Source organism: Urocitellus parryii, chromosome 1 (assembly GCF_045843805.1).
Source record: "Urocitellus parryii isolate mUroPar1 chromosome 1, mUroPar1.hap1, whole genome shotgun sequence".
NCBI classification, from domain to species: Eukaryota; Metazoa; Chordata; class Mammalia; order Rodentia; family Sciuridae; genus Urocitellus; species Urocitellus parryii.
Window position 1 is genome coordinate 130,291,480 of NC_135531.1, and position 25,930 is coordinate 130,317,409.

Sequence of the window (25,930 nt, forward strand, 5' to 3'; positions counted from 1 at the left end):
GACCTCCTCTGAGCCAGGTGGTACCGACTTTCCACCTGTTATATTCTTTTAAGTCAGAGTTATTCTGGGGAGGAGGCATCCAGCATGCAGCGTCTCAGGTATCCTATCTCCAAGGAGGGCCACTGTGTGGCAGAGGCATCTGCAGCCCCTAATGTCCCAAGGATTCTCCTACACGTTTATCAGAGTGGGCCCAAGCCCCCTCCCTTGCATAGCCCCAGCATCCCTGTGAGGTTTCCCACCAACCCCTCTCCAGCCCCAACATTCAGAAATGCCTGGGGCGTGCACACTTGAGTAGAATCATGGCTTTCTAACCTTGTTCAAGCATCTCTCACCTCAATGACTCATCTATAAAATGGGGGTAATGAGTCCACCCTGCCCCACGACTTGCATGGGACTATGGTACAAGGACTCTAGTTCCTGTCTGGCCCCAAGCAGCCTCGCAGCCCTTAGGTGCTTCCTCCTTTGATTTGTTCCTTCAATAGAAACAGGATATCCCTGCAGTCCTGGGATGACAGGATATCGTATCCAAGTGATTTTTCATCCACAGCTGTCCCTTTCAGGACATAGAGGAGAAGTGGGCAGCCAGGGGAGGATCCTGGGGTGTTCTCTCTAAGCCCCGATCTTCCCCAGACAACAAGGATGGCCAGGCCACTTACACGTGGCCAGTCTCATGGGCCACCACAAATGCTGAGGAGAAGCCGTCCTCATGGTTCAGGGTACAGCTGCGGACGGGGTGGCACATCCCGGTGACAGGAGCATAGCCTGAGAGGAGACAAAAGGCGGCTCCAGTTCCCAGGCCCAGAGTCCTGCCTGAGGCAGCCCCAGACCCTATAAAAGCCTAAAGGAGATGGGCATCCCGAGTGCTGCTTCTCCAGGACCCATTCCCATGGCAAATGAGCAGAAACTGGCCTCTGCCCAGACAGCCTCAGAAGACACCCACCCCATGCCACCGGTCTCCAGACCATCACCATCCAAGCCTGGAAGCCAGCTGACTTGTTAAAGTCCACAGTTTCCTGTAGCTGGGGTCAGTTTCCTGGTCCAGGTCTCCTCTGCTAGGACTTGTCTGCCACCTTGGCAGTTCCTGCCTGTTGTTCTCACTTTTCTACCTTGTGGAGTGACGTTCTGGCCCCTGAGCAGCCCAATTTCCATACCTCTTACTCTGCTAGAGCCATCCTGGCCCTTCGCTTCTCTGGCATTACATCCTCCAAGCCTATCTCCTCTGCAGGGTCTTCCTGGGGTCCCCCATGTTTCTTCTGGTTCTCGTCTCAGTAGGGTGAAGCATATGCAGGGCTTTGTGTATCAAAGGGGTCTTCTACTTACATAAATACCCAGGGGCCTTAATAAATACCCTGGAAGCCAGGCAAATATGCAGCCCCAATTCTCAGTACCTTAAGCTAGATTCACTCTTGCCACTGGGAGATACCAAGGCAATTTGCTTAAAGAAAAGGAGGAAGGGAAGGGGGATGGGGAGGAAAGAGAAGAGGAGAAGAAAAGAATGACTTTTGTGGCCTGGGGTATGCTGGCTTTGGGACTTGTCTGTAAAAATAAAAGTATGAACCAGTGCCTTTTCCTCTTGGAATAAACAGGTCTACTTTTCACTCTGCATATTTAGAGGGAATGGTTCTTAAATCAGTATGTTGGAGAAGAACTTTGAGATCTCTTTGCCCTTAGGAATGCAAAGCATGCATGTGAATATGTGCCTCAGTGTAGAGGACTTTTCATGCATCCCACTTAGTGTTGTATGAACCTTTAAGATCAAAAAAGGGCACAATTATTACCTGTCAATAAAAAAATTAATTGAAAGATTTGAAAAGGTCTCTTCATTTATTTTTCCTTGTTTTATTTTGTAGCTTTTCTCTCATTCTAGAAATCTTATTAGATAGATGTTATTATCTCCTAACTTTCTCTTATTTCAATCTTCTTGTCCTTTTCCTCCAAATTTCAGAATGCTCCGCTTTAGAATTTTTTAATTTACCCATCATAGTCCTGATTTCATAAAAATTCTTTATTGTTCTTTAATGTTTCATATCAACTTATTCTGAGTTTGTGGATGTCTTTTCTCAAACATTCTGGGAATACTACTTTATAAAATGTTCTTTTCGTTTCTCTGAATTAGCTCTATTTTCTCTGGAGTAAGTTTTCAAGCATCTTGGTTCATCTCATTTCCTGCTGTAAATTTTTTTTTAATCTTGTAAATCCTTGGTTGTTCTTTCACATTTATTTATTATCTATTTATTTATCTATTTATTTATGGTACTGTGGTGCTCTATCACTAAGCTGCATCCCCAGCCTTTTTTTATTTTTCATTTTGAGTCAGGTTCTTACTAAGTTTCCCAGGCTGGCAGTGAAATTTATATGGGCTAGGCACATCAATTTGCTTCATGGATTTCAGGGGGATCTAATCCACAGCCTCACTGACACATGTTATTGTCAATCTTTTCGTTTTGTTTTGTTTAGCAATTTTATTAGGTGTGTCATGGTATTTCATTGTAGTTTTAAATGTATTTCTCTAATGTCTACTGAGTGTGAGCACCTGTTCATGTATTTATGGGTCATTTGTATTTTATTAAGAGCCTGATAAAGTCTGTTGCTCATTGTTCTACTGGATTGGTTTTTTTAATTATTATTACTATTATTACTGTTGATTTGCAGGAGTTTTTCATAAACTTCAGGTATATCCTTTATTAGACATATGTATAAATGTTTCCCTCATGGATTAATGAACAAAAGGTTTAATGTTAATGTGGCACTACTAATCTTTTCCAAAGAGTTAAAGCTTTTTGTCTCTTTTTAAAAAAATCATTTCTCTTAATCCAAGAGCATGGAGATATTTCTCCAATACAGGTTAAGTAGATCTTATTCAAAATGCTTGGGTCCAGAAATGTTTCATATATCATATCTTTTCAGATTTGGGATACTTGCATATATATAAAGAGATTAATGAGATATTTTGGGGATAGAACCCAAATCAAAACTAAATTCATTTATGTTTCGTGTGTGTGTGTGTGTGTGTGTGTGCACGCGCGCATGCATATGTATACCTTATATGGATATCCCAAAGGTAATTTCATATGATATTTTTAGTGTACCTGCATTGTGACCTATCACATAAGGTTAGGTGTGGAATTTTCCACTTGTGGTGTCAGGTCAATGCTCAAAAACTTTTGTATTTTGGAGCAGTTCAGATTTCAGGTTCTCAGATTAAGGATGTTCAAAATGGATTATCCTCTGCAAGTTTTATTTCATTTCTTTTATACTTAGATCTAAAGTCCACATGAGTAATATTTGTATATAGATGATATTTGAGAACTAGAATGTCAAGCTTGATTTCTTTTCCTAATTTTTAAAAGGGCTCTCTTTGCCCTCTACTCTGGAGTGTTACTTTTGCAATAAATCAAGTGTTCATGCATGTATAAGTTCAGTTCTTGATTCAATATTGGGTTCTAATGATGTGTCAATCCTTGCATTAAAAATATACTCTTTATTTTATAAGTATTGAATACATTGTTCTTAGTCATTTGCTCTTGGCTACTATTGGCCCATTGAATTTGTATATAAATACTAGAATCAATTGGATTCTAATATCTTCCAAGTATTCTGCTGGAACTGAACTTGCATTGGTGTGCCCTAGAGTACAGTTGCATTGACTCTATAGATTAATTAGGAGAAAACAGTTAACTCTATATTAGTGAGTCTCCCTATCCATAAACATGGCATATCCATTCCTTTATTTAGTATTTTATAATTTCTTTCAAAAATGTTTTACAGTTTTCTAATCTAGATCTTGGAAATATTTTGTTGTACTCATTCCTAGATATTTTCTGTTTTTTATTCTATTGTAAATGGCACTAGTTTTTAATTTTTAGTTTCCATTTATTATTAGGATGTAGAAATTCAATTTTTGTATGTTGACATTATCTCCAGCAACCATGATCAAACTAACTAGAAATTCTAATAATTTTATTCATTTATTCTTTTGGGTTTTCTATATATACAAGTATATCATCTTCAAATGAAAGCTTGCTAATTTTCTTTGTGATCATTATGTTTTCATTTTTCTTTCTCTTCTCTTATTTCACTGGATAGAATCTCTACCACAATGCTGCATAGAAATGGTGATAGCAGGCATTTGTGACCCATTCTCAGCCTAGAGGAAGGGCTTTCAACATTTCATCACTATATATGGATTTATTGTAAGTTCTCTGCAACTACTCTTTACTATATTAAAGAATTTTTCTTCTTTTCTAGTCCCATAGAACATTTGATCATAAATGGATCTAGATTTTTCTCAAATATTGTTTTGGGACCCACTGAGATAACTATATATCATTCTACTTTATTCTGCTAAGTGATGAATTTCAATGATTAATTTTCAAATATTAAATCAACCTTGTATTCCTAGAATAAACTTACATTCACTGTAATATGGTACTTTTTTAATACTCTCCCACCAGATTTGATTTGCTAATATTTTGTTTGGTACATTGTGTCTACATTCATGAGGGATGTTGGACTGTGAATATTTTTTCTTTTAATGCCCTCAGATTTTGTTATCAAACTTCAGTTCTCATAAAATTAGTTGGAAAATGTAACTTCTCATTCTCTAGAAATTTGTGTGTGATTAGTATTATTCTTCCTCAAATATTAGAAAAACTTACCTGGGAAAGTTATAACACCCTGGAGTTTACTTTAAAGAAAATCTTAATTAAAAATTTAATTTCCTTAATAGATATGACACTATTTGGATTTTCTACTATTTTCTCAGATTTTATATTTTTCCTTTCATCTAAATTAACATATTCTTTGGCATAAAGCTGATCAAAATAATTTCTTACTAGCTTTTAAAATTCTGTAGGATATGTACTGACTTGCATTTTTAAATTTTTTTAAAAATCAGTATTGCCAGGAGTTTTTCAGTTTTAATCCATGTTTTTCAAAGAACCAAAGTGGTTTTGTTGCTTTTTCTTTTTTAACTACTGCAGTTTTTCATTTCAGCAATTTTGCCCTTATCTTTATAATTTCCTTCCTTCTACTTTTGTTGCGCTTAATTTTCTGTTCTTTGTTAATTTCTTGTGATATATGCATATGTGATTGACTTTTGAGTCTTTTTCCTTATAAATGCACATAAGGGTATAAATATCTAATCATAATTAGCTGTATACGTAAAATCTAATATGTCAAATCATCAGTTATTGGTTTAAAAATACATTATAATTTCTACAGTTATTTTCTCTTTCACCCATAGATTATTTATAAGTGTACTGCTTAATTTCCAAACATTTAAGGTTTCTCATCTTTTTAATCCACGATGGTCAAGGAATACACAACACATAATTTTGATCTTTTACATTTTGTTGATATTTCTCTAGGCCCATCATTATTTGTTTTCGTATATTTTCTTTTTCTTTTCTGAGTGCTGGGGATGAAACCCAGGGCCTTGCATATGTTAGACAAGCATTCTATCACCAAGCTATACACTAGCCCTTCTTTGGCTACATTTTCATGTGTTTATTTATTTATATGATAATTTATTTTCTAATAGTCAAGAAGTATAGAATTTCTATATTCTCACAATAAATGGATACAAAAAAATTTAAACTGGTACCATTGCAATTGAATACAAGCCAAGATATCCAGAAATAAGTGTAACTTGACCTATCAATTAGGTCAAGTTTCTTAATTCAGAACTTCTTTAGTTTTGCCAATTTCTTTCTTTTTAATTTTTAAAAAAATTGTAAACATTTTTTTCAGCTGTGGTTGGATACTGTACTTTTATTTTATTTATTTATCTGTATGTGGTGCTGAGGATTGAACTCAGCGCCTTGCACATGCTAGGCAAGCACTCTACCGCTGAGCCACAATCCCAGCCCCATCTTTGCCAATTTCTTATCTGTTGTCATATTTAACTAGGACTGTAGACTTGTCAATTTCTTCTTTTAGATCTGTCAGTTTTATATAGTTTGAATCTTTATGTAAAAATTTCTAAACTTTTAAAGGTTAGCAACTTATTCAGATTTTTTTTTTTTTTTAGAAACCAGTGGAAGCATATGGCTCTGAAAATCATCTTCAGACACTGCCTAATTTTTTAAACTATTTTTAATATCTTTATTTTATTTACTTATTTTTCATGTAAAAAAAATAATCGGCGGATCAAACCCAGGGTCTCACACACGCTAGGCGAGCGCCCTACCACTGAGCCACAACCCCAGCCCCCAGACACTGTCTAATTTTTGAGCTGCCAGGTTCCGCCTCTATTTGAATCTTTCTTGACCCTGGGGGTGAAGGATTGCAGTTTCTGGGGGAAACACCAGAAATTCTGGTGGTACCAACACAAACCCTCACCCAGCGAAGGGGGTCACAGCCCCTCCCTGCCCTGGGACTCCTCCCTAGCAAGGGTCAAGACTGCTGAGTGGTCCTCTTGCAAGACCACTGGCTCATCCCCAGCTTTGTTCCCCTCCTCTACCTGCAGGGGTGAAGCTCACCTTGCATGCCTGATGGTCCAAAGTCCTGCCGAGTGAGGAAGATGGCGTGATCGTGATACTCATCATGGCCTGTGTCTGGCTTCTGCTGCAGGTATGCCCAGCGGCAGACGTTCTCCAGACTCTGAGAGGGGTTCCCAATCTCAATGAGGCTCATGGACTGCAGGGGCACAGGGAGAGATGAAAGTGAGGATTTGGCGTCTAGCAGATTATCTGGGGGCAGAGTTTCTGCAGTGTTGACAGACCCTATCCGTTGAAGACTGGTCCATAAGGCACCATGCCCCCTGCCCCGTCACTCTTAGGACTCACCTTACACTGGCTTCATTCTTCATTGGTAGAAAAGGTTCCCCAGTCAAACTTCCTTGCCTGAGCTCCCACATAAAGTCATTGCAGTTTACAGGTGAGGCTTGGAAGCAAAGTTCTGAGGTCATCGAAGGCGTTATATGGTGCATTCACCCCGCCCCTTTCTAGGAGCCCCTGTATCCTATTAGGCACCTATGATTCTATGCAAGTCCTGAGCAGGAGGGAAATGAAATGTGAACCTCACCTCAAGAAGTTCACAGTTCTAGAAAGATCCAGGGCAGGGGAGATGGAAACCCCAATATGGCATCCAAGCCCTGAGGAAGAGGGAGATAGCCTTATATTTTTCCCCGTTTGGAGGTATTTTACGGTATGTAACACAGTGGAGAAAAAGAAATACAACTGATAAAACAAAGGGGTCACATGAAGAACAGGAACATAAACAGATCATTCCCATGGGAACCATGAATAAGAAGCCATTGAGAGCAATCATATTCCATTTTTTATCATGACCACACTTGATAGCAAAGGCTGGCTGCACAGTCCTGCACACATGCTCTGCACTAGGGCACTGGTGTACAATCTTGTCTGGTTTTCACAACCACCTTATGAGATAGGAAACTGAGGCTCAGAGAAGTAGCTTGCCTCGGATCATGCAACTAGGAAGCAAAGAAGTTAAGATCTAAACTCAAGGAACCTGAGATCAAAATCTCTATTCAACCAACTGCCCCTATGGCCTCCCCATCTATCATGACCTCTCAAAGCCACACACTTCCTTTTTCTCCCCATGATTCACACAGCAGGCATTCTCGTTTCTGCTCTTACCACCAAAGTCGTTCTCTTCAAGTCCTGGTCATGCTCTTTCCCTCTTTAAGAATACATCTGTCCATAAAGTAGGAATGAGCATTCTTGGCAGATATGAATGCAAGTGTTCCATTTCTTTTAAAATTAATTAATTAATTTAAATTAGGTATATGTGACAACAGAATGCATTTTGATTCATTGTATACAATTGCAGCACAAATTTTCATTTCTCTGGTTTTTCATGATGTAGTGTCACACCATATGTGCAGTCATACATGTACCTAGTGTAATGATGTCCATCACATTCCACCATCTTTCCCGCCCCCATTTCCCCTTCCCACTCTTCCCTCCCCTTTGCCCCATCAAAGTTCCTCCATTTTTCCCATGCCCCCACCCACCCAGTATGGATCAGCATCCACTTATCAGAGAGAACTTTCAGCCTTTGGTGTTTTGGGGATTAGCTTACTTCGCTTAACATGATATTCTCCATCTACATTCATTTACCTGCAAATGCCAAAATTTTATTCTTTTTTAAAATATTTTTTTTAGTTGAAGTTGGACACAATACTTTTAATTTTATGTGATACTGAGGATCGAACTCAGTGCCTCTCACATGCTAGGCAAGCGCTCTACCACTGAACCACAACCCCAGCCCGATTTTATTCTTTTCTAATGCTGAGTAATGTTCCATTGTGTATATGTATGTATGTGTATATATATATCCGTTTCTTTATTCACTCATCTATTGAAGGGCATGTAGATTGCTTCCACAGTTTAGCAATTATGAATTGAGCTGCTATAAACATTGATGTGGCTGCATTATTATAATATGCGGATTTTAAGTCCTTTGGGTATAGACTGAGGAGTGGGATAGCTGGTGGTTCCATTCAAAGTTTTCTAAGGAATCTCCATACTGCTTTCCAGATTGGTTGCACCAATTTGCAGTCTCACTAGCAATGTAGGAGTGTGCTTTTTCCCCCACATCCTCACCAACATTTATTGTTGTCTGTATTTTTGATAACTGCCTTTCTGACTGGTGTGAGATGAAATCTTAGAGTAGTTTTGATTTGCATTTCTCTAATTAATAGAAATATTGAACAACTTTTCATATATTTGTTGATTGAATGTATATCTTCTTCTGAAATATACATTCTGTCTGCTCAGCTTCTTAGCCCATTTATTGATTGGGTTGTTTGGTTTTTTTTTTTTTTTTTGGTGTTAAGAGTTTTGAGTTCTTTATGTATGCTGGAGATTAGTGTTCTATCTGACGTGTGTGTGGCAAAAATTTGCTCCCAAAATGTAGACTCACTCTTCACCTCATTGATTGTTTCTTTTGCTAAGAAGAAGTTTTTCATTTTGTATAAATATGTCCACAAAGTACAGTTGGCTTTCTACCTCCAAGGGTTCTGTGTCCACTGATTCAACCAATCTCATTAAAAATTTTATTTACACTGAACATGCAGAGACTTTTTTTTCCTTGTTGTTATTTCTTAAACAACAAAGTAAAACAACTATTAACCTAGGAGTTATATGGTATTATGGTATGGATATGAAGTGACTCCCAAAGACTCATGTGTTGAAAGTTGGATCCTCAAGGCAGCAATACTCAGATGTGGGGCTTTGGGGGAAGTCATTGGATCATATGCATGTTATTGGGAGGTGATGGAAACTGTAGGAGGTGGGGCCTAGTTGAGGAAGGTCAATGGGGTCTACCCTGGAAGGGCATATCTTGTCCTCTGCCTCTGTCTGTCTCTGCTTCCTCAGCTTCCTGGTGGCTATGAAGCAGGCAGCTTTCCTATGACATGACTTTCCACCAAGAGGTTCTGCCTCACCTCAGGCTCAAAGCAATGGAGTCAGTTGACCAAGGACTAAAAACCTCAGAAGCTGGGAGCCAAAATAAATCTTTAAGTTGATTTTCTCAGATTCTCTGTCATAGTGATGAAAAGCTGACTAACAGACATGGCATTTGGGATTATAAATCATCTAGATACGATTTAAAATATAGGGTACATAGGTTTTATGCAAATTCTACATCATTTTATAGAAAGGCCTTGAACGCAAGGATTTTGGTATCCTTGGGTGGGAGAGGGAGATTCCTGGAAGCAAGGGATGACTATCTAACCCCATATTTCTCTCTGTGTGTATAAGTAGATAAAGGATAATGTTAGTGATCCAGACAGTTCCAGAAGAAGAAAGAAATAATTCAAGACAAGGGAAGACAAATCAAGTCATTGCCAGGTGTTATCCAAGTCAATGTTTTAGACCAGTTCTCAAGTTCTGAGCATGAAGGCAACTGTGAAGATTATAAAATCATCTCCTGCTCCTAAGAGATAAGATTACTCATTATAACAAGTTGAGCCCTAAGGAAGTTTGTTACTTAAAGCTTGTTACTGAGTTTGTTGGACACTGGTACAGAGATGGATAGCTCAGGGAAAGCTTCAAGAGGGCAAGGGGAGGTATATGTCATACCCTTCTGATTTGGAGAGGCATGTGACCAGCTCTGGACAATGAACTGTGAGGAAAACTGGTATGTGTCTCTACTTGGTTGGACCATTTAATTGCCTATTGAGACCCTTCAGAGATCACTCCTCTTTGGCACATGATCCAGCACCATCAAGATAGTGGCTGCTCTGTCACCCAGACTGTGAGTGAAAATGATATCAGAATCTTATGCCAATTCACAACCATACAGCATGAGCTAGAAGTAAATCTTTGCTGTTTTAATACATCAGTACCAGTACGTGAAACTTATTTGTTTCTGCAGCATAACCTTGCCCACTCTGACTGGTGCAGGAATAATGGAGGAAGGCCATGGGTTTTCTCATTACATCCAAGCCAAGAGCTACACAGCCTCATCCCAGGGCCCTGCCAGGTAGTGTTGACCTCCAGGTAATCTTTGAGTGGTCACATCTCTGAATGAGGAATAAATGAAAGGATTTGCTTCCTCACTGTCTCCAGGGAATGAACATCATGAGGAACAATCAAGGGTGGGTTTGATTTCGTCCTACAGCTTGGGGCTTTGTGTTTGGTTGTACACCTCTAAGCTTAAGATTGCCAGTCCAGGTCCAAATAAAATGGTTAACACAAAGGTCACCAGTACCACTTTACCAGGGATGGCTGCAGCATCTTCCACTGGAGAGCAAAGCCCTAGACTCCATAATGCCAACCATGCAGCTCAGTAGACTTGCTGGCCCACCTCCAGGGAAAAGGGCCCTATTTCTCCACAGCTTGTCTCCCAGGCAAATGCCAGGAGATTGTTCCCTGTCTGCTCTCAGGATTCAAAATTTCATATTGAGAGAAACAATTCTAATCGCTTCTATTCTGATGCCCTGGTGGGCTGTGGCTCCTCTTGCCTGCCCACTTTTCACAACAGCAGCCCAGTCTCCCTTTGGCTAAATATCCCTTTCCATTTGAGTCAGATTCCAGGCTCCAGGGTGGAAGTGTCAAGGCCTCACCTATCCCAGAACTATATCCTCCTGGCTACTGTGTTGGTTCAGGTGTGAGCAAAGTGGGCCAAGGAGTTGGTATGGCAAGAGATGGTGAGCCTGGAGCTGCTGGAGCCACTCTGTCACCAGAGAGGTGATCCCACCTGAAAATTAGCCCAACACAGAGCCTAGCTGGGCCTCAAGATGGACAGAGGATGATTTCTGGTGTTCTCACACAAGCATCTGGATTTGGCCAAGCCTGGAGCCTGCCAATCACAGGCCCATTTATTATCTATTACAACAAAACAAATGATCACAAAACATGATATTCTAGAAAACCCAAACATTTATCATTTCATGGTTTCTGTGGGTCAAGAATCCAATAGCAACTTAGCTGGGTGCTTCTGGTTTTAGGTCTCTTATGAGGTCATTTAGCTGTGAGCAGAGCCATGGTCACATCTGAAGGATCCATGGGGGGGGGAAGGTTGGTTCTCAAACTCACTTATGTCGTTGTGGGCAGGACTCAGTTCCTCCCAGGCTGAGAAGGAACTTCTCACCACACCACGTGGGCCTTTCCACAAGGCAGCTCACACACGGCAGCCTGCCTCCTCCCCAGAACTGAGTCCAGAGACAGCAAGAGAGTGCATGTCCAAGACAGAAGCCACAGTCTATTTATAACCCAATCTCAGTCCAGCCTAGGGTAAAGGGAGGGAACCACTCCAGGGCATGATACCAAGACACAGGGTCACTGGGGACTGTCTTAGAGGCTGCCTACCACAAATGTGTTTTATTTATGTGTCAAGAAATTCCTCTTCTGTGGAAAGCCAATGCTAAGCTGTTATTGTAACTTGCAGCCAAGAGAATCCTGAGCCATGTATTTCCTGTTTGGGGGTGACCATGAAGACTCTAGTCAAGGGCACTAACTGGAAGATGAAAGACGGTGGCTGGGCTCCAGGGCCGACTGGCTTGTCTTCCACCAGGGGAAGAAGAGCTCTGGCCAAGTCTTTGAAGAGGAAGTCAAGTCCATCCAGAAAGATAGACACAGATATCAGGATCAAAGAACAGGTGTAAGGCCATCAGGAAGGGGACAGTCAAAGGCAGGAGTCAGGCTGAAGAAAGGTGAGAATGAGCAGGTCAAGATTGTGCAGACAGATTCCCTGCACTCAGGAAGTTCTGGGAAAACACTGAAAACCCCATTGCCTACAGGGGCAAGATGGGTGGCATAAACCAATGAAGTAAGTTGGCTGTATGAAAAATAAGTCTGTTTTTCATTTTCCCATTTTCCCAGGAGTAAGGATACAGGGGAATATTTCCTGATTATGGTAGAGAAAGGCGGGGGTCTCACTCCTCAATAAGGAGTGGTGAGGACTGTAGCAAACCAAGAAGCCCAGGCACAGATGGAGGAGGTGATGTTTACTGAGCCCCAGCTTATGGTTAGCAGGCATGAGCAGAGGCCAAGGTTGCCAAATTGGATGCCTGAAGTCCACGGTTATATCTAGATTTTCACAAAGATGCCCATGTAGTTGGCTCAGATGAAAATCGATTCTGTGAACAAAAACAAAAATCCACCTCCCCCCAGGTCACTAGTTTGAGAACCCTGGAATAAAGGCCCCGCAGAAGATAGCCCCTCCCCTGCATCTGGCAGACTGGACATGATACTGGCTGATCACCTTCTCTCCCCTCTGGGCTCTACGGTTCAGCCAGTTCCTCAGCCTCTCTTGGCAGCCAAAGTGATTTTTGCTGCTGTGGCAGGATAATTTATTGAAATATTGATTTGTGTTTTTGTTCTCGCCTTGTTTTGTTCTTTGCCCATTCCAAGAAGGCAGACTGCCTGCCACTCACGTTCTCCGGCCCCAAGGGGGTTTATGACACAGGGTCCAGAGTTGAAGTAGTCTCAGAGTTGTGGTTTGGGGATCCTGAGGAGACTTCCCCAGGAGTGGGGCAGAGAGAAGCGCAGGAGAGCACTGTCACAGGCAGGAGTGAGGGGACCTCTGGGGAGGCATAATTTAAAAAAAAAAAAAAAAAAAAAAACAGTGACCACGTGCTACACCCTGTGAGCCTCAATTCTGAATGTGAGTCAGCCTAAGAGGATGAGAGGGGTGTGTGTCAGTAATTGGGCATCCAAAGACTCACCCATCCCTGGGATATTGAGCAGCAGGATGGGTCTCAGTATCTGTGGAGGATTGTTTTAGGTCAAGTCCCTTTTATAAAATGATGCAGCATTTGCATAGAACCTATGCAATTCTCCTGTACATCATCTCTAGAGGACTTTTGATCCCTGCCACAATGTAACTGCCTCATAAATAGAGCACTTGCTGTACTGCATTGTTTAGGCGATGGTGACAAGAAAAAAGTCTATAAGTGTTCAGTATAGATCTAATTTTCCCAAATATTTCCAATTCACAGTTAGTTGAATCTTCAAAAATAGAACCTGTGGATATGGAAGGCCAACTATGTTTCTTATCTGTCTGTTGACGAGCCATCTTTTTTTAAAAAAATTTAAATTGATTTTTAAAAAATAAATGTTGGAATGCATTGCAATTCTTATTGCACATATACAGCACAATTTTTATATCTCTGGTTGTATATAAAGTATGTTGACACCAATTTGTGTCTTCATACATGGACTTTGGATAATGATGTCTATCACATTCCACCATCCTTGCTAACCCCTGCCCCCTCCTTTTCCCTCCCACCTCTCTACTCTATTTAAAATGAGTTCATCTATTCCTCCCATGCTGCCCCCATCTCTAGGGTATATGAAGAACTCAAAAAGCTAAGCATCAAAAAAACAAATAACCCAATCAATAAATGAGCCTGAACGGACACCTCTCAGAAAAGGATATACGCAATCAATCAACAAATATATGAAAAAATGTTCATCATCTCTAGCAATTAGAGAAATGCAAATCAAAACTCCTCTAAGATTTCATCTCACTCCAGTCAGAATGGCAGCTATTATGAAGGCAAACAACAATAAGTGTTGGTGAGGATGTGGGGAAAAAGGCACACTCATACATTGCTGGTGGGACTGCAAATTGGTGCAGCCAATATGGAAAGCAATATGGAGATTCCTTGGAAAACTGCAAATGGAACCACCTTTTGACCCAGCTATCCCATTCCTCTGTCTATACCCAAAGGACTTAAAAATAGCATACTACAGGGACACAGCCACCTCAATGTTTATAGCAGCACAATTCACAATAGCTAAACTGTGGAACCAACCTAGGTGCCCTCAAGTAGAAGAATGGATAAAAAATTGATGGGCCATCTTTATCAAGGTCTGGTCTACCTCAAATGGACACAAGGCACATGGTCCTTATCCTTGCTAGGTCCGGGGCATGCAAAAGACTGTGGGGTACCCAATGGCTGGCCGGTGATCAGACATCAACCTGGTGCCTAATAGCAAGGGCAGAGCCCATATGCATTTGAGAAAGAGCCAGCTCTGGACAGGGAGGAGGGAGGTCAGGAAGGGGACAGCCAATGTGGCTGTAGCAACATCAGGAGTCAGAACCTGGAGGTAGCTAGAGATGACAGATCTTAGGGCTGGAGAGTGGGGACAATAGAGCAGAGGTAGTGCCCAGATTCTGGCTTCGGTGACAGGTGGCAATGGAGACTGTGGAGGAGGAGGTAGGAATAGAAGGCTGCACCCCAGAAGGGAGAGTGTGAGGTTCACAGTGCCAAGAGACAGAGCCGTGGGGACTGCTTTTCTGCCCAGCTTGCTCACTTGGTGAGAGTCTGAAATTTTGTTTCAGGGAGATCTCCCACTTGTCAGGATGTGGCCCTCAAGGATGATCAATCCAAATGCTCTGCCTCAAGGTCAAGTGCCAACCTGAGACCCAAGGTAAGTCAATGGGTCTTAAAAGGACTGAAAACCACCCACAAGTTCCTGCCTCCTGCATTAGGTGCCCCCTTGCTTCCACCCACTCTTCACTTCCCAAGAGCTGCCAGAGGCCTTCCCATTGGTTTCAACTGCCCCCAAGAACTCCCTGCAGGCAAAGATGGTTAGCCATGGGGCAGCTGGGAGGTCTGGGTCCCAGAAAGTAGATCTGGACTAGCTGTGGGCAGGGCAAGGCACCCACTGCTGGAAACAGTCCAACTGCAGCTGCTCCAGCAACAGGGAATCTGCCAGAAAAGCTCAGGTCCAGGCATCTCTCCAAGGCTTTCTGGGGCCTCCCTTGTTGCTTTCCAGAATGTGGGAGACTGTTCTGACCTCTGGCAGGTTTCCACAGTCCCTCAGGCTGCAATGGGTGCACCCACTGAGACCTGACCTACTCCTGGCCCCCAGATGGTTTCCTGCTCTCTAACTCACCCCAGACCTGTCATTCTGTGCCCTTGCCATATATGAAATCCAAAGGATACACATATACAGTAGTCCCTCTGTTATCCACAGAAGAATGTTTTAAGACCCCCTAGTGGATACCTGAAATCATAGATAGATAATACATAATCTACATTTTCTCCTGTACATATACACCTATGATGAACTTTTCCATTTTCCCTTCATGAAAGTATTTCTCTCTGGTATATCTGAATTGACAGCAACACTACCCCTGTCCCTGGGGCCATTATTAAGTGTAATAATGGTTAATTAAACACAAGTACTACAATACTGTGACAGTCAATCCAATAACTGAGACAGTTACTAAGTGACTAACGAGCAGGTAGCTTATGCAGTGTGGATACACTGGAGAAAGCAACGATTCAAATTCCAGGCAGGACAGAGTGGGATGGTGAAGATTTCACATGTTCCTGAGAACAGCATGCAATTTAAAACGTATGAATTATTTCTAGAATTTTCCATTTAATATTTTCAAACGGTTATTTGACCATGGGTAATTGAAACCGTGGAAAGGAAAACTATGGATAAGGGAAGACTATTGAACTTATTTTATCTGAATCTTCTCTGGAAGTGAAAAGGCACCAGAGAGGCCAAAAGAGTTGCCTGTGTCCCCTGGCAATGATTCTTCCACCCAGTTTGCCTTGGTCATCTGCTTGCCTCTTAGCGCTGAAGTCACTAACTCCTGGCCACCTTCTTGCCTCTGCATTGGTTTCTCTAGGAAAGTCTTTTTATACAACTCCACCTGTTCTCAGCTGTGCTGGAGCAGGAACCAGGAGTGAGTCCCTGGGGCCATGAGGCTTCTAGGGATCAATACCCTGGGCTCTGCAAAGGGATCACAGCAGAATCTGCCGTGGACTCCACAGACCAGCAGCCCTGTTCTAGAGGGAGCTACAGGAGTAGGGTGGTGACCAGTGCTGTTTAACAGTGAGTAGAACATTTCCATATCCTAGAGCTGAGTAGTAGCTGCAGGGTCCATCTCCAAAGGAATGAAGGCCTCTGAGCCTCAGAGACCAGATTGTTTGCAATAAGAACAGCTCCCAGAAAGCCCAACAAAGGGATCACAGATGAGCCATATCCAAGAAGCTTGTAGTGTGGGACTGTGGGATAAAGTCTTTGGGCCCACCCAGCCAGGATACAGAAGCAGTACTGAGTGATCTGATACCTCCCTCACCCACAGATCAGTTCTGGATCAAAGAATAGAAACCGAGGACTTCCCAAGAGGCTCACTTAAGATGAGTGGCTGTCCCCCAGGGTGAGCTCAGCCAGTGCTCCCATGGCTCCAATGCCCAATATATGTCTGAATATGGTATCTGTTATTGCAGACCTAGGGTCCCTGTCTGGATCCACTGTTTGTGTGTCTTATGGTGTAGGGCTGAGGCTGGCCCTCCTGGAGTGGGCAGGAATCTTCCTTGGCCACTGTGAGCACAGACCTACCTCCACATCAAGACTCTCCTTGCTAAGCTGGTTTGAAAAGCTACCCAGATACAGGAGGAGACATTTTCCTTGGCCCTCAGGGGCCTTCAGCCACAGACCTGTCTGGTTCTCTTGGCCTGGGCTGGAGGAAATCTGAGGACCTACCCAAAGGGTCCAGTGATCTGATAATGGTATACAGAAGGCAGATCCGAGGGCCTTAAAAGGACAAATGACTCCTCACTTTGAGATTAGGAGAGTCGCTTTGTTGAACTTTCCCCAGGCCTGGAAGGAGCCTTAATAAGACAAAGACAATGGAACACTGCTGGTCCCAGAACCTCAGACCCAACTTGCAGGAGCCTGGTTGACCCCACTAGGCCCTTGGAGAACAGTCAGAAGCTTAGACGAGGGGGCCTGTGGGAACTGAGTGGGCAAGTGGACCATGGTCAGCTCCAGGGTCCACACACACTCCCCTCCCTGGCCTCGGTGGCCCTGCTCTGAGCTGCCTGCCTGGGTCCCATTTCCTTGATGCACCTGGCTATACTGGCACCCGGTGTTAATGTGCCTATCACTCCTGCTGGTCTTGTCTGCTGAATTATAAGCTCCTTAAGGGCAGGGTGGACACTGGACCTGAGGCTGTGCCCCAGACCTGGATTCCACTTGTTTTCAGTAACACCCACTCCTCCTTTCCTTCCTTCATTCCACAAATATTAAGCAATCCCAGCCTCTGCTCAGGGTGCAGCAGTGAACAAGCCAGACAGCATCTCTGTTTGCTGGCACTCACATTTATCCCAGAGAGAACGAATGAATGAATGAACACATGCACACTCAAGAGCCAGGCTGGTGTAAGGAAGTCAGTTGTAGGACCCTGGCACCTGCAGGAAGTACACAAGCCTCCAGAGAAGGGGCTGGCCCTGGGGAAGTGACTAGAAAGTACTGACCCAGCAGGAGCTGACCCCAATAATAACAGCAACAGTCAGCAAGCACATTGCAGGCCTTCAATAAAAGGCATTCTTTGTTAGGCTTTGCACCTATCACCTCATTTAAACTTCACAACTGCCCTAAGGTAGACACACTGTTACTATCCTACTTTCCAGATGAGAAACTGCATCTCAGACCAGTGAAATAACTCACCCCAGATCCCACAGCTAGAAAGAGATAGAGGTGGATGTGAAAGTTAGGCAGAGGTCCAGAGGGAGTTCTATTCCCCCAGTCATTCCCACTCCTACAGGAAACAGAAGGCAAAGGAAGGGCGGAGCCCTCAGGTGGACACCAGGTGGCGCTGCTGCTGCAAGAACGGCAGGGACCTGGCCTAGGCGGGCTGGCCCTCCATTCTCAGATTCCAGAGATGGGCTGCAGTTCCCAATTGCCACCAGCACTGGAGGCTTCAGGGTCCCAGAGACAGCCTGTGGGGTCTCACCCTAAATAAACCAATTAAGATCTTAGCAAAAAGTTCTGTTCCAATCATTGCTTTCTGACACCTCCATTGTTTGCTCTGGAATGATCTGAATTATTTATGTTCTTCCCTCCTTCACTCAAGGAGACAGATGAGCCGACAGTGTCCCCTGGAACTGTACCCTACAACAGAACAGCTCTGTCAGTTGGTGCCACTATGTGGGACCACAGGCCAATCTCAAGTCATGGGCAGGGGACTGGTGGGGCTCACATGGGCTGCGTGAGGGCCCTGGTCCAAACCTTTCATCTGCTCTGTGTTCTTGGACAAATCCCCTCACTACTCTGGGACCTCAGATGCAAACGGGCACAAGTGCAGCATGGATCCCAGAGCACAGGGGCTTCCATCCACGGAAGGGGCACACCGTTCATTGGTGCCCACAAGTGCTCCTTGTCCTCATTTACTATGGTGACAATGATCAAGATGGACCAGTTCCCAAGGGAGCTGGCCTGCACCTCTGTGCCAAAGCCATCTCAAGAGGCCAATCCCTCCCAAACCGGTACAAAACAGGACAGCAGGAAAAGGCACAGGCATGTGGCCAGGATCAGGCGTACAGAGCACATTTCCCAACCTTGGCACTGCTGACTTGTAGGGCCAGATGAGTTCCTGTGGAGAATGGCAGTATGTGTATCCCAGGATGTTGAGCAGCATCATTGGATTTTTTAAAATTTTTTATTTTTGAGAGTTGCTTAGAGCCTCACAAAGTTGCTGGAGCTGGACTCAAACTTTTGATCTTCCTGCCTCAGCCTCCTGAGTCTCTGGGATTACAGGTGTGCGCCACCATAAATTTGTCATAAAAGTTACGTGAATGTGCTTGCTCGCTCTCTCTCAAGAATCAAAAGAAACATTAATATTTTGGGACCACTGTTGACTGTAGATAAGTGAATCTGTGGAAGGTGAGACTGCAGATAAGGGAAACTACTAAACTCCATGGAAAAGGGCTTCAGACCCCAAGGAGGTACTAACAACAGCAGTCTGCGTGAATACCCATTTATTGTCCTAGCTTTTATGTACTGGGCTTCTACAGACTTTCTCCTAGAGGAGAAACTGAGTCTCTCTAATGTTAAATAACTTGCTGAAGGTCCCACAAATATCCCTAAGACATAGTCCCTGCTCCATGAACACGTGTCCTAACCACGTCTGCCTGCTGACTGCAGGGTGGGTTCCCCTGGGGCTGGGGGTCTTCTGCCCACCAGCTCTGGATTGCAAGGGGGTGTCAGAGCTCAAAATGCAACATCCCAGTCCTCTTGGAACTTCAAGAAGAATGACGGCAAGAAGGCGTGCCCCTGGCTCATCTGCTGACATGCCTACATCATCAAAGCATTTGATTTCCAGCTCTCCTCCCAGAAGCCTGAGGAGCTATTCCCAGAGAAAGCCAAGCGACCAGAAAAGGGTTCTCAGCCCACACCTTCCAGGGAGGAGCCATGGAAGGTTGAAGACAGCCAGTGGGAGCAGACCTCTTCCTACTGTCTGGATGTTTATATCCCCTCAAAATTCCTATGTGGAAGCCTAACTTCCAATGCAATAGTATTAAGAAAAGAGACTTTTACTGGGCAAGGTGGTGAAAGCCTGTAATCCCAGAGGCTTGGGAGGCTGAGGCAGGAGGATCACAAATTCAAAACCAGCCTCAGCAGCTTAGTAAGGCTAAGCAATTCAGTGAGACCCTGTCTCTAAATAAAATATAAAAAGGGCTGGAGATGTGGCTCAGTAGTTAAGCACCCCTGGGTTCAATCCCTGGTACAAAAAAAAAAGAGAAAAAAGTGGAGAGGGCCTTTGAGGGGTCATTAGGTCATGAGGTCCCAACCTTCCTAAATAGGAATTGTGCTCTTATGAATGTCCTGAGAGAGCTTGTCTGTCCATCTAGCAAAGTGAGGACATAGCTGCAAGTCACGGTCCATGATCCCAGGCTCATAGACACCAATCTGCTGGCACCTTGATCCTGGCCTCCCCAGCCTTCAGAACTGTGAATAATAATTTCTGTTTATAAATTAGCCGGGCTGGGGATGTGGCTCAAGCGGTAGGGCGCTCGCCTGGCATGCCTGCGGCCCGGGTTCGATCCTCAGCACCACATACAAACAAAGATGTTGTGTCTGCTGAAAAAAATAAATATTAAAAATAAATAAATTCATAAATAAATTAGCCTGTCTAAGATATTTCAGATTGAGACACCTCCCAAGGTTGGTGTCTGGCCCCAGAGCCTCCTCACCCTTCTCTGGACCCAGGGCCATCTGGGTCAGGATATGGGTCAAAGACTGTCATGCTTTCTCCCCATCAGGTTGGGGGTTTGGGACCCCGATGCCGGGGATGCCAGCGTTGTCCCTCCAGGGTTCCTGTCTCAGAGCTGTCTGCATTTCCTCTCTCTCTGGCCTTCCCACTCATGGCTGGGAAGCTCCTCATCTCCTACTCTGCAAGCAGGTGATGTCCTGGGACACACAGGAAGAACCGAACGGCATACCGACCCCTTTTCCCACAGCACCTCTCTTCTCTTGTAAGAAGACCTCACGGCAGAATTTTCTAGACCCTTCACCTTGAGTGCTGAAAAATTCCAACAAGCATTCCATACTTTGTCTTGACCTTGCCTTTCATAACAAGCCACCTTATGTCTTTCTGATTGTCCCCAAGTCTCTGATTTCCATTGCTTTGATTTTCATCATCCTAGGAAATATTTAAAATGAGAACAGTTGAGTAGCTTTGGTACCTTCTCAAAAAATCAATTGAAAAGCCAGTTGCTATGCAACCCTCTAGCGTTGCCGATGTTCTGCTCCCTGGCTGATGGCATATTGTATAAAATAAGATAATCTCTTTTCTTCTGCTTTCTTTTTTTTTTTTTTTAAGAAATGGAGAAAAATGTTGTTTTAAGAAAAACTTGAGGTAACTCAGAGGCTTCTCATAAGCGGGAAGACAAACAACATGTCACTCACATAAGTGCTACCAATTTTGTCCCTGCTGGAGCCTGGTGAGACCTGGGGACAGGTGAGGGAAGGGAGAGGAAGGCTGGGGAGCTGGTCTATTTCCGTCGAGATTAGGAAGGAACAGCAGGTGCTAATTACCTGGGCCACTGCCCACCCAAGCCTGGGTCATGACCTTTCAGCTTTTCCTGCCGCTGCTAAGTCTACCCCGACCATGGTGGGCACCACTCAGGCCCTTCTGACTACCACCACTTGGGTTTCATCTTGCTTAAATCCGTTCAGAGACAGGCTCATCCATCCCTCCACTGGAAACCTGAGGTCCCTCGCTGAGCACCTCATCAGAATTTATCTTCACTAGGAGCCAAACTCCATCCCCAGGGTCCCATCTAGCAGCTCTGGCTTGGCCTTTCCTCTACTGAACAAGCAAAGCCCATTCCCTCCATGTGTGTGGATGCTGAGCTGCACCCCCAGCAGATCTTGGCTAGGGGACCAGGGGACCATCCGCCTTATCACCAGCCACGGTCTGCCCCACTTCATGTTATTTTCTTCTCGGGCCTGAATCTTCCTTATTGCTCTGCTGACCTGACACGGGGCTCCTGAACTACGTCCCCAGGGTCCAACAGGGGGAGCAGATGCTCAGGAGACCAGGGCTTCTGGGTTGGCTGAATGCTCAGGGGACTCCCAGGATCCTTCTCCTCCTGCTCCTCAGGGACAGGACACAGGGCCTCACACCCCCCGCCCAGTGTGCAAAGGGGAGTCTTCGACCAGTGGACACAGACACTGTCCACATGAGATAAACACAGAAATTAGAAACATCTAAAAGCAATTTCATGGAGTGAGTTTATTATAAAATTTATGGAATTTAATCATGAAAACCAGGGCTTGGATTTTTTTTTAATATCTTGGGATTTTACACATTAGTCTTTTCTAAATAATTCATTTAAAATGTATTTTACAGATGTATTGGTCTGTAATAGATGAGAGATGGGCAGGGGTGCACTGAATCTTGGCTGGACACCCTCAGTCCTGGCAGGTACTCTCTACGGATTGCCCTATCCCACGTTGTGTTGATGGCCCCAGGTGAGTGGACTGTCCCTCCTTTCCCAGACGCTGCTCCCAAACCCTGTGGCTTAGAACGGCATTTGTCTAAGTGAAGCAGTGCCAAGAGCCAGGGATGATGCCTCTGCTATAATTTAGATCTTGAATGTCCCCGCAAAGCCCATGAGTTCCCAGTCTGTGATGCTATTGGGAAGTGGTGGAGCCCTTGAGGGGTGGGGCCTAGTGGAAGGAAGTTAGGTGATTTGGGGTATACCCTTCAAGAGGATATTCTGATGCTCCTGTCTTCCTCCCTCTCTTTGCTTCCTGACCACCATGAGGTGAATGGGTTTCCTTTGCTCTGCAATTCTGCCCTCATGTTCTGCTTCACCACAGGCCCCAAAGGAAAGGGGCCAAACAACCATGGATTGAGATCTCTGAAAACATGAGCCAAAATAAACCTTTCCTCTTTTTAAATTGTTTATCTGAGGCATTTTGTCACAGTGACTGGAAGCTGACAAACACTCCCCCATCTGTGGCTCCTAATACTCTGTGCTGTGAAATGGTTGTTGCCACCTCTGTGCCCTCTGTACCCATACCAACAGGTCTCCATCTTTTCCCCAGTCCCTCTGCGCCAACCTTCTCAGGTACAGCTCACTACTGCAATGTCCTCTGAATTCTATTTCTCTGCCTGCACTTCTATAGTGTCCACCTTAAGAATATTGAGAGTCACTTTTCCTCTCACAATCCAGAAACTCTCCAAAGGAGGATAGAGCAGAAAATTGATTCTATAATGTTTTGGGAGTAGACTCCCAGCTGACCAAATGGTGGTTTCTGGAAACCCTTGGGCACAGAGGACCCAAATGTTATCAACTTTCTCCCAAGAACTTCCACTATGGCCTTACTGGGTAGGATGGGACAGAAAAAAGTGGACAGACCATGGGGTGAGCTTTGCTTAGTCCACAGTGTGGTGGTGCTGAGGTGGTGGGCCCTTTAAGAATCCAGGGTCTAGTGGGAGGTGCTCAGGTTAATGAAGGTGCCAGGCTTGAAAGGGATCAAGGTGATTCTCATGAGACCCCTGAGTTAGTTCCCATGAGAGGGATGTTATAAAAGGGGCAAATCTTTTCCTTGCCCTCTTCCTTACTCTGGCTTCCTCTTTACTGTGTGATCTTTTTCTTTTGCAGATCTGTCCTGATGATTGAAGTCAAATTATAAATGCATATCCTGCTTTTCAAAAAAATTAATAAACAAACAACAAACATCATGCTGTAATCATTTGTCATTGAGCATGTTTTGAAATGTGATTTTTACCATGATGCCATTATTGTTAGAGCCTCATGAGAGGCCTCACCTAATCTGAGTCTGCCAGATTCCAAAACTGGGAGCTAACTACTTTTATTTATAAAGTAGCCTACCTAAGGTATTTTATTATAATAATGAAAAGCAGACTAATACACTGATTCTGTCAACCTGGGAAGAGGATTCTCCCATGTTCCAGGCAAGACAGAAACCTTTTGCTCCTGAAGGGCTAAGGGCCAGACTGGCCCTGGACATAAGGGAGGTACCTATTAGCCTAGATGATGTGGGGCTCACCTGTAGGTAAGGTCAAGTACCTGTAATAGCCTATATTCTCACTCTGGCCAAGATGACTCACCAAAAGGGGGCACAAAGGTGAGTTCCCCATCCTGGTCCCCATCCTGGAAGACTGCTAATAAGGAAGAAGCGAGAAGCCTCCTCACTCATCCCTAACCCATCACAGAGGTGAGATGCCCATGAAAGCATAAATTCCATTGTATGGCTTCATTCAGATCAGGAATAAAATGCTGAGATGATAGAACCCTGTGGTATGTCCTTATCCAGGGTTCTGGAGTTCAGTTAAACAGTATTAAGAATCCTATAATGTTTGAATGATTTTTTAAAAAGTGTAAACTAGTCTTTTAAAATTTTCATTTATTTATTTATTTTATTTTTTACTTCTATATGGTGCTGAGAATCAAACTTAGTGCCTCACACATAAAAGGCAAGCGTTCTACCATTGAGCCACAACCCCAGCCCCTAAAATGTAAACTAGTTAGAATGTGTTAAAAATGCACTCTTTTGCTTATAATAGATGCTTATCAAAATAATTAAAATTCAGTAAAGTACAAAGAAGAAAATAAAAATCCATTATCCTACTGCCTAGCAATATATACTACTGACAGTTGGTGCATGCCACCCAGGTCTTCTGTATAGGTAGGTATGCAAAATTGAGATGACTCTGCAAAATTATATCCCACTTCCCCCCGCCCAAAAAAAAAATCAACAAGCAGACAACAAACTTAACTTTATGTTAGCATCATTTTTCATTAAACCTGTTTTTAAAATGTGATTTATTGGCAGCCTAATATTCTTCTATATAGATTTATGATGATTTATTTAACTAGACCTCTACTATTGAGCAATAGGTTGACTCTTGTCATTTACATTTAGAAATAAGGCCCTGACAGGTGTCTTGTCCCGAAAACGTGGTGCACAGCTATGATACTGTTTTGGGAGAGAATAATACAAATGAGTGACTGGGTATCTTTCTGAAGGCAATGATAAATGTTGTCACCTTTTGCTCTAGAAATGTCTACATATTTATATACTTCTCCCAGAAAAGTGCCCATTTATTCATCCAAACAAGCAGAACACCACCCCCATACTCATACACACACACACACACACACACACACACACACACACACTTTGTATTCTTAAGAGCAATTGGTGCTTTCAAAATGGCACATTCTCTTATTTCAATGATTAATAGTAAAGCTAGATATTTTCTTTTGGAGTTTCTTTTCTAGACATTTGTATTTTTCTTCTATTAACTAACTGCTTACCTCTTTTGACAATTTTGTTTTTCCTGTGATTTATGAGCTCTTCATATATTAGGATATCTCTGTCATTTTGGAGTTTTTCTGAATTTGTTTGCCTTTGAATTGTGTTTTTGACAAAAGTCTTCTATCTTAACTCTTCAAGCGCATTTGTCCTTCCCTTTACATTTCCTTCTACTGAGTTTAGGCTTAGACAGCGTTTGACAATCAGTATTTTCTTCTTGATTTATGCAACTTAAATAGTGGAAAGTTATTGGCTTACATTTACCATACATTATTAATTTAACTATTAATAACATTTCATGCTCAATAACCATCCCACTTTTATTTATCACAACTTAGGTATGGGAGGGAGATCTTCAGCTATCTACTTTATTCAACAGATCTGTCTGTTCACGTTTATGCAAATACAGTATTATTTCAATTATTTTCCCTTTACAAGATGTTTGGAGTAAGTCTCTTTCCATTTGCTTGGCTTTCAAGGCTTTCTCAGTCATTCTTGACTATCATGTTTCTAAATGAACCTCAGGAACATTTCATCCAATTTCCAATTATTCATCTGAGAAAAATCAACTTCATCAAATTTCCAATTATTCATCTGAGAGAAATCAACCTCTCCACTATATCCAGTCTTCCCAGAAGAGCAACATGTGTCTCTTTATTCATTTTCACTTTTTTCCTATTATAAACAATGTGCAATATTCTTTCTATAGGTCCTTTATCTGTCTGGCCGGCACCATTCCAGGTATTTTTGCATGTCTGGTTACTATGGTTCAGAGAACTTTTCTCTTCCTGTTATCCCTACTAGCGGACTGTTGTTGGTTCACATAGAAGTTCTTGGTTTTTGCATAATTATCTAATAGAGTCATGCACCACAATGATGGATCCTGTATATGATGGTGGTCCCGTGAGATT

General features: G+C 43.2%; 1 protein-coding gene across 1 annotated transcript in view; it reads right to left on the bottom strand.

Annotated features, from left to right (window-relative positions):
• The window catches only part of Adamts2 (ADAM metallopeptidase with thrombospondin type 1 motif 2), a 246,066-nt gene that overhangs the window by 43,915 nt on the left and 176,221 nt on the right, over window positions 1-25,930 (bottom strand). Inside the window, exons 6-7 of the mRNA XM_026414284.2 lie at window positions 6,483-6,639; window positions 657-762 (exon numbers count right to left, since the gene is read on the bottom strand). Of these exons, the coding sequence (XP_026270069.2) occupies window positions 657-762; window positions 6,483-6,639 (263 nt within the window). The remainder of the gene's footprint in view (window positions 1-656; window positions 763-6,482; window positions 6,640-25,930) is intronic.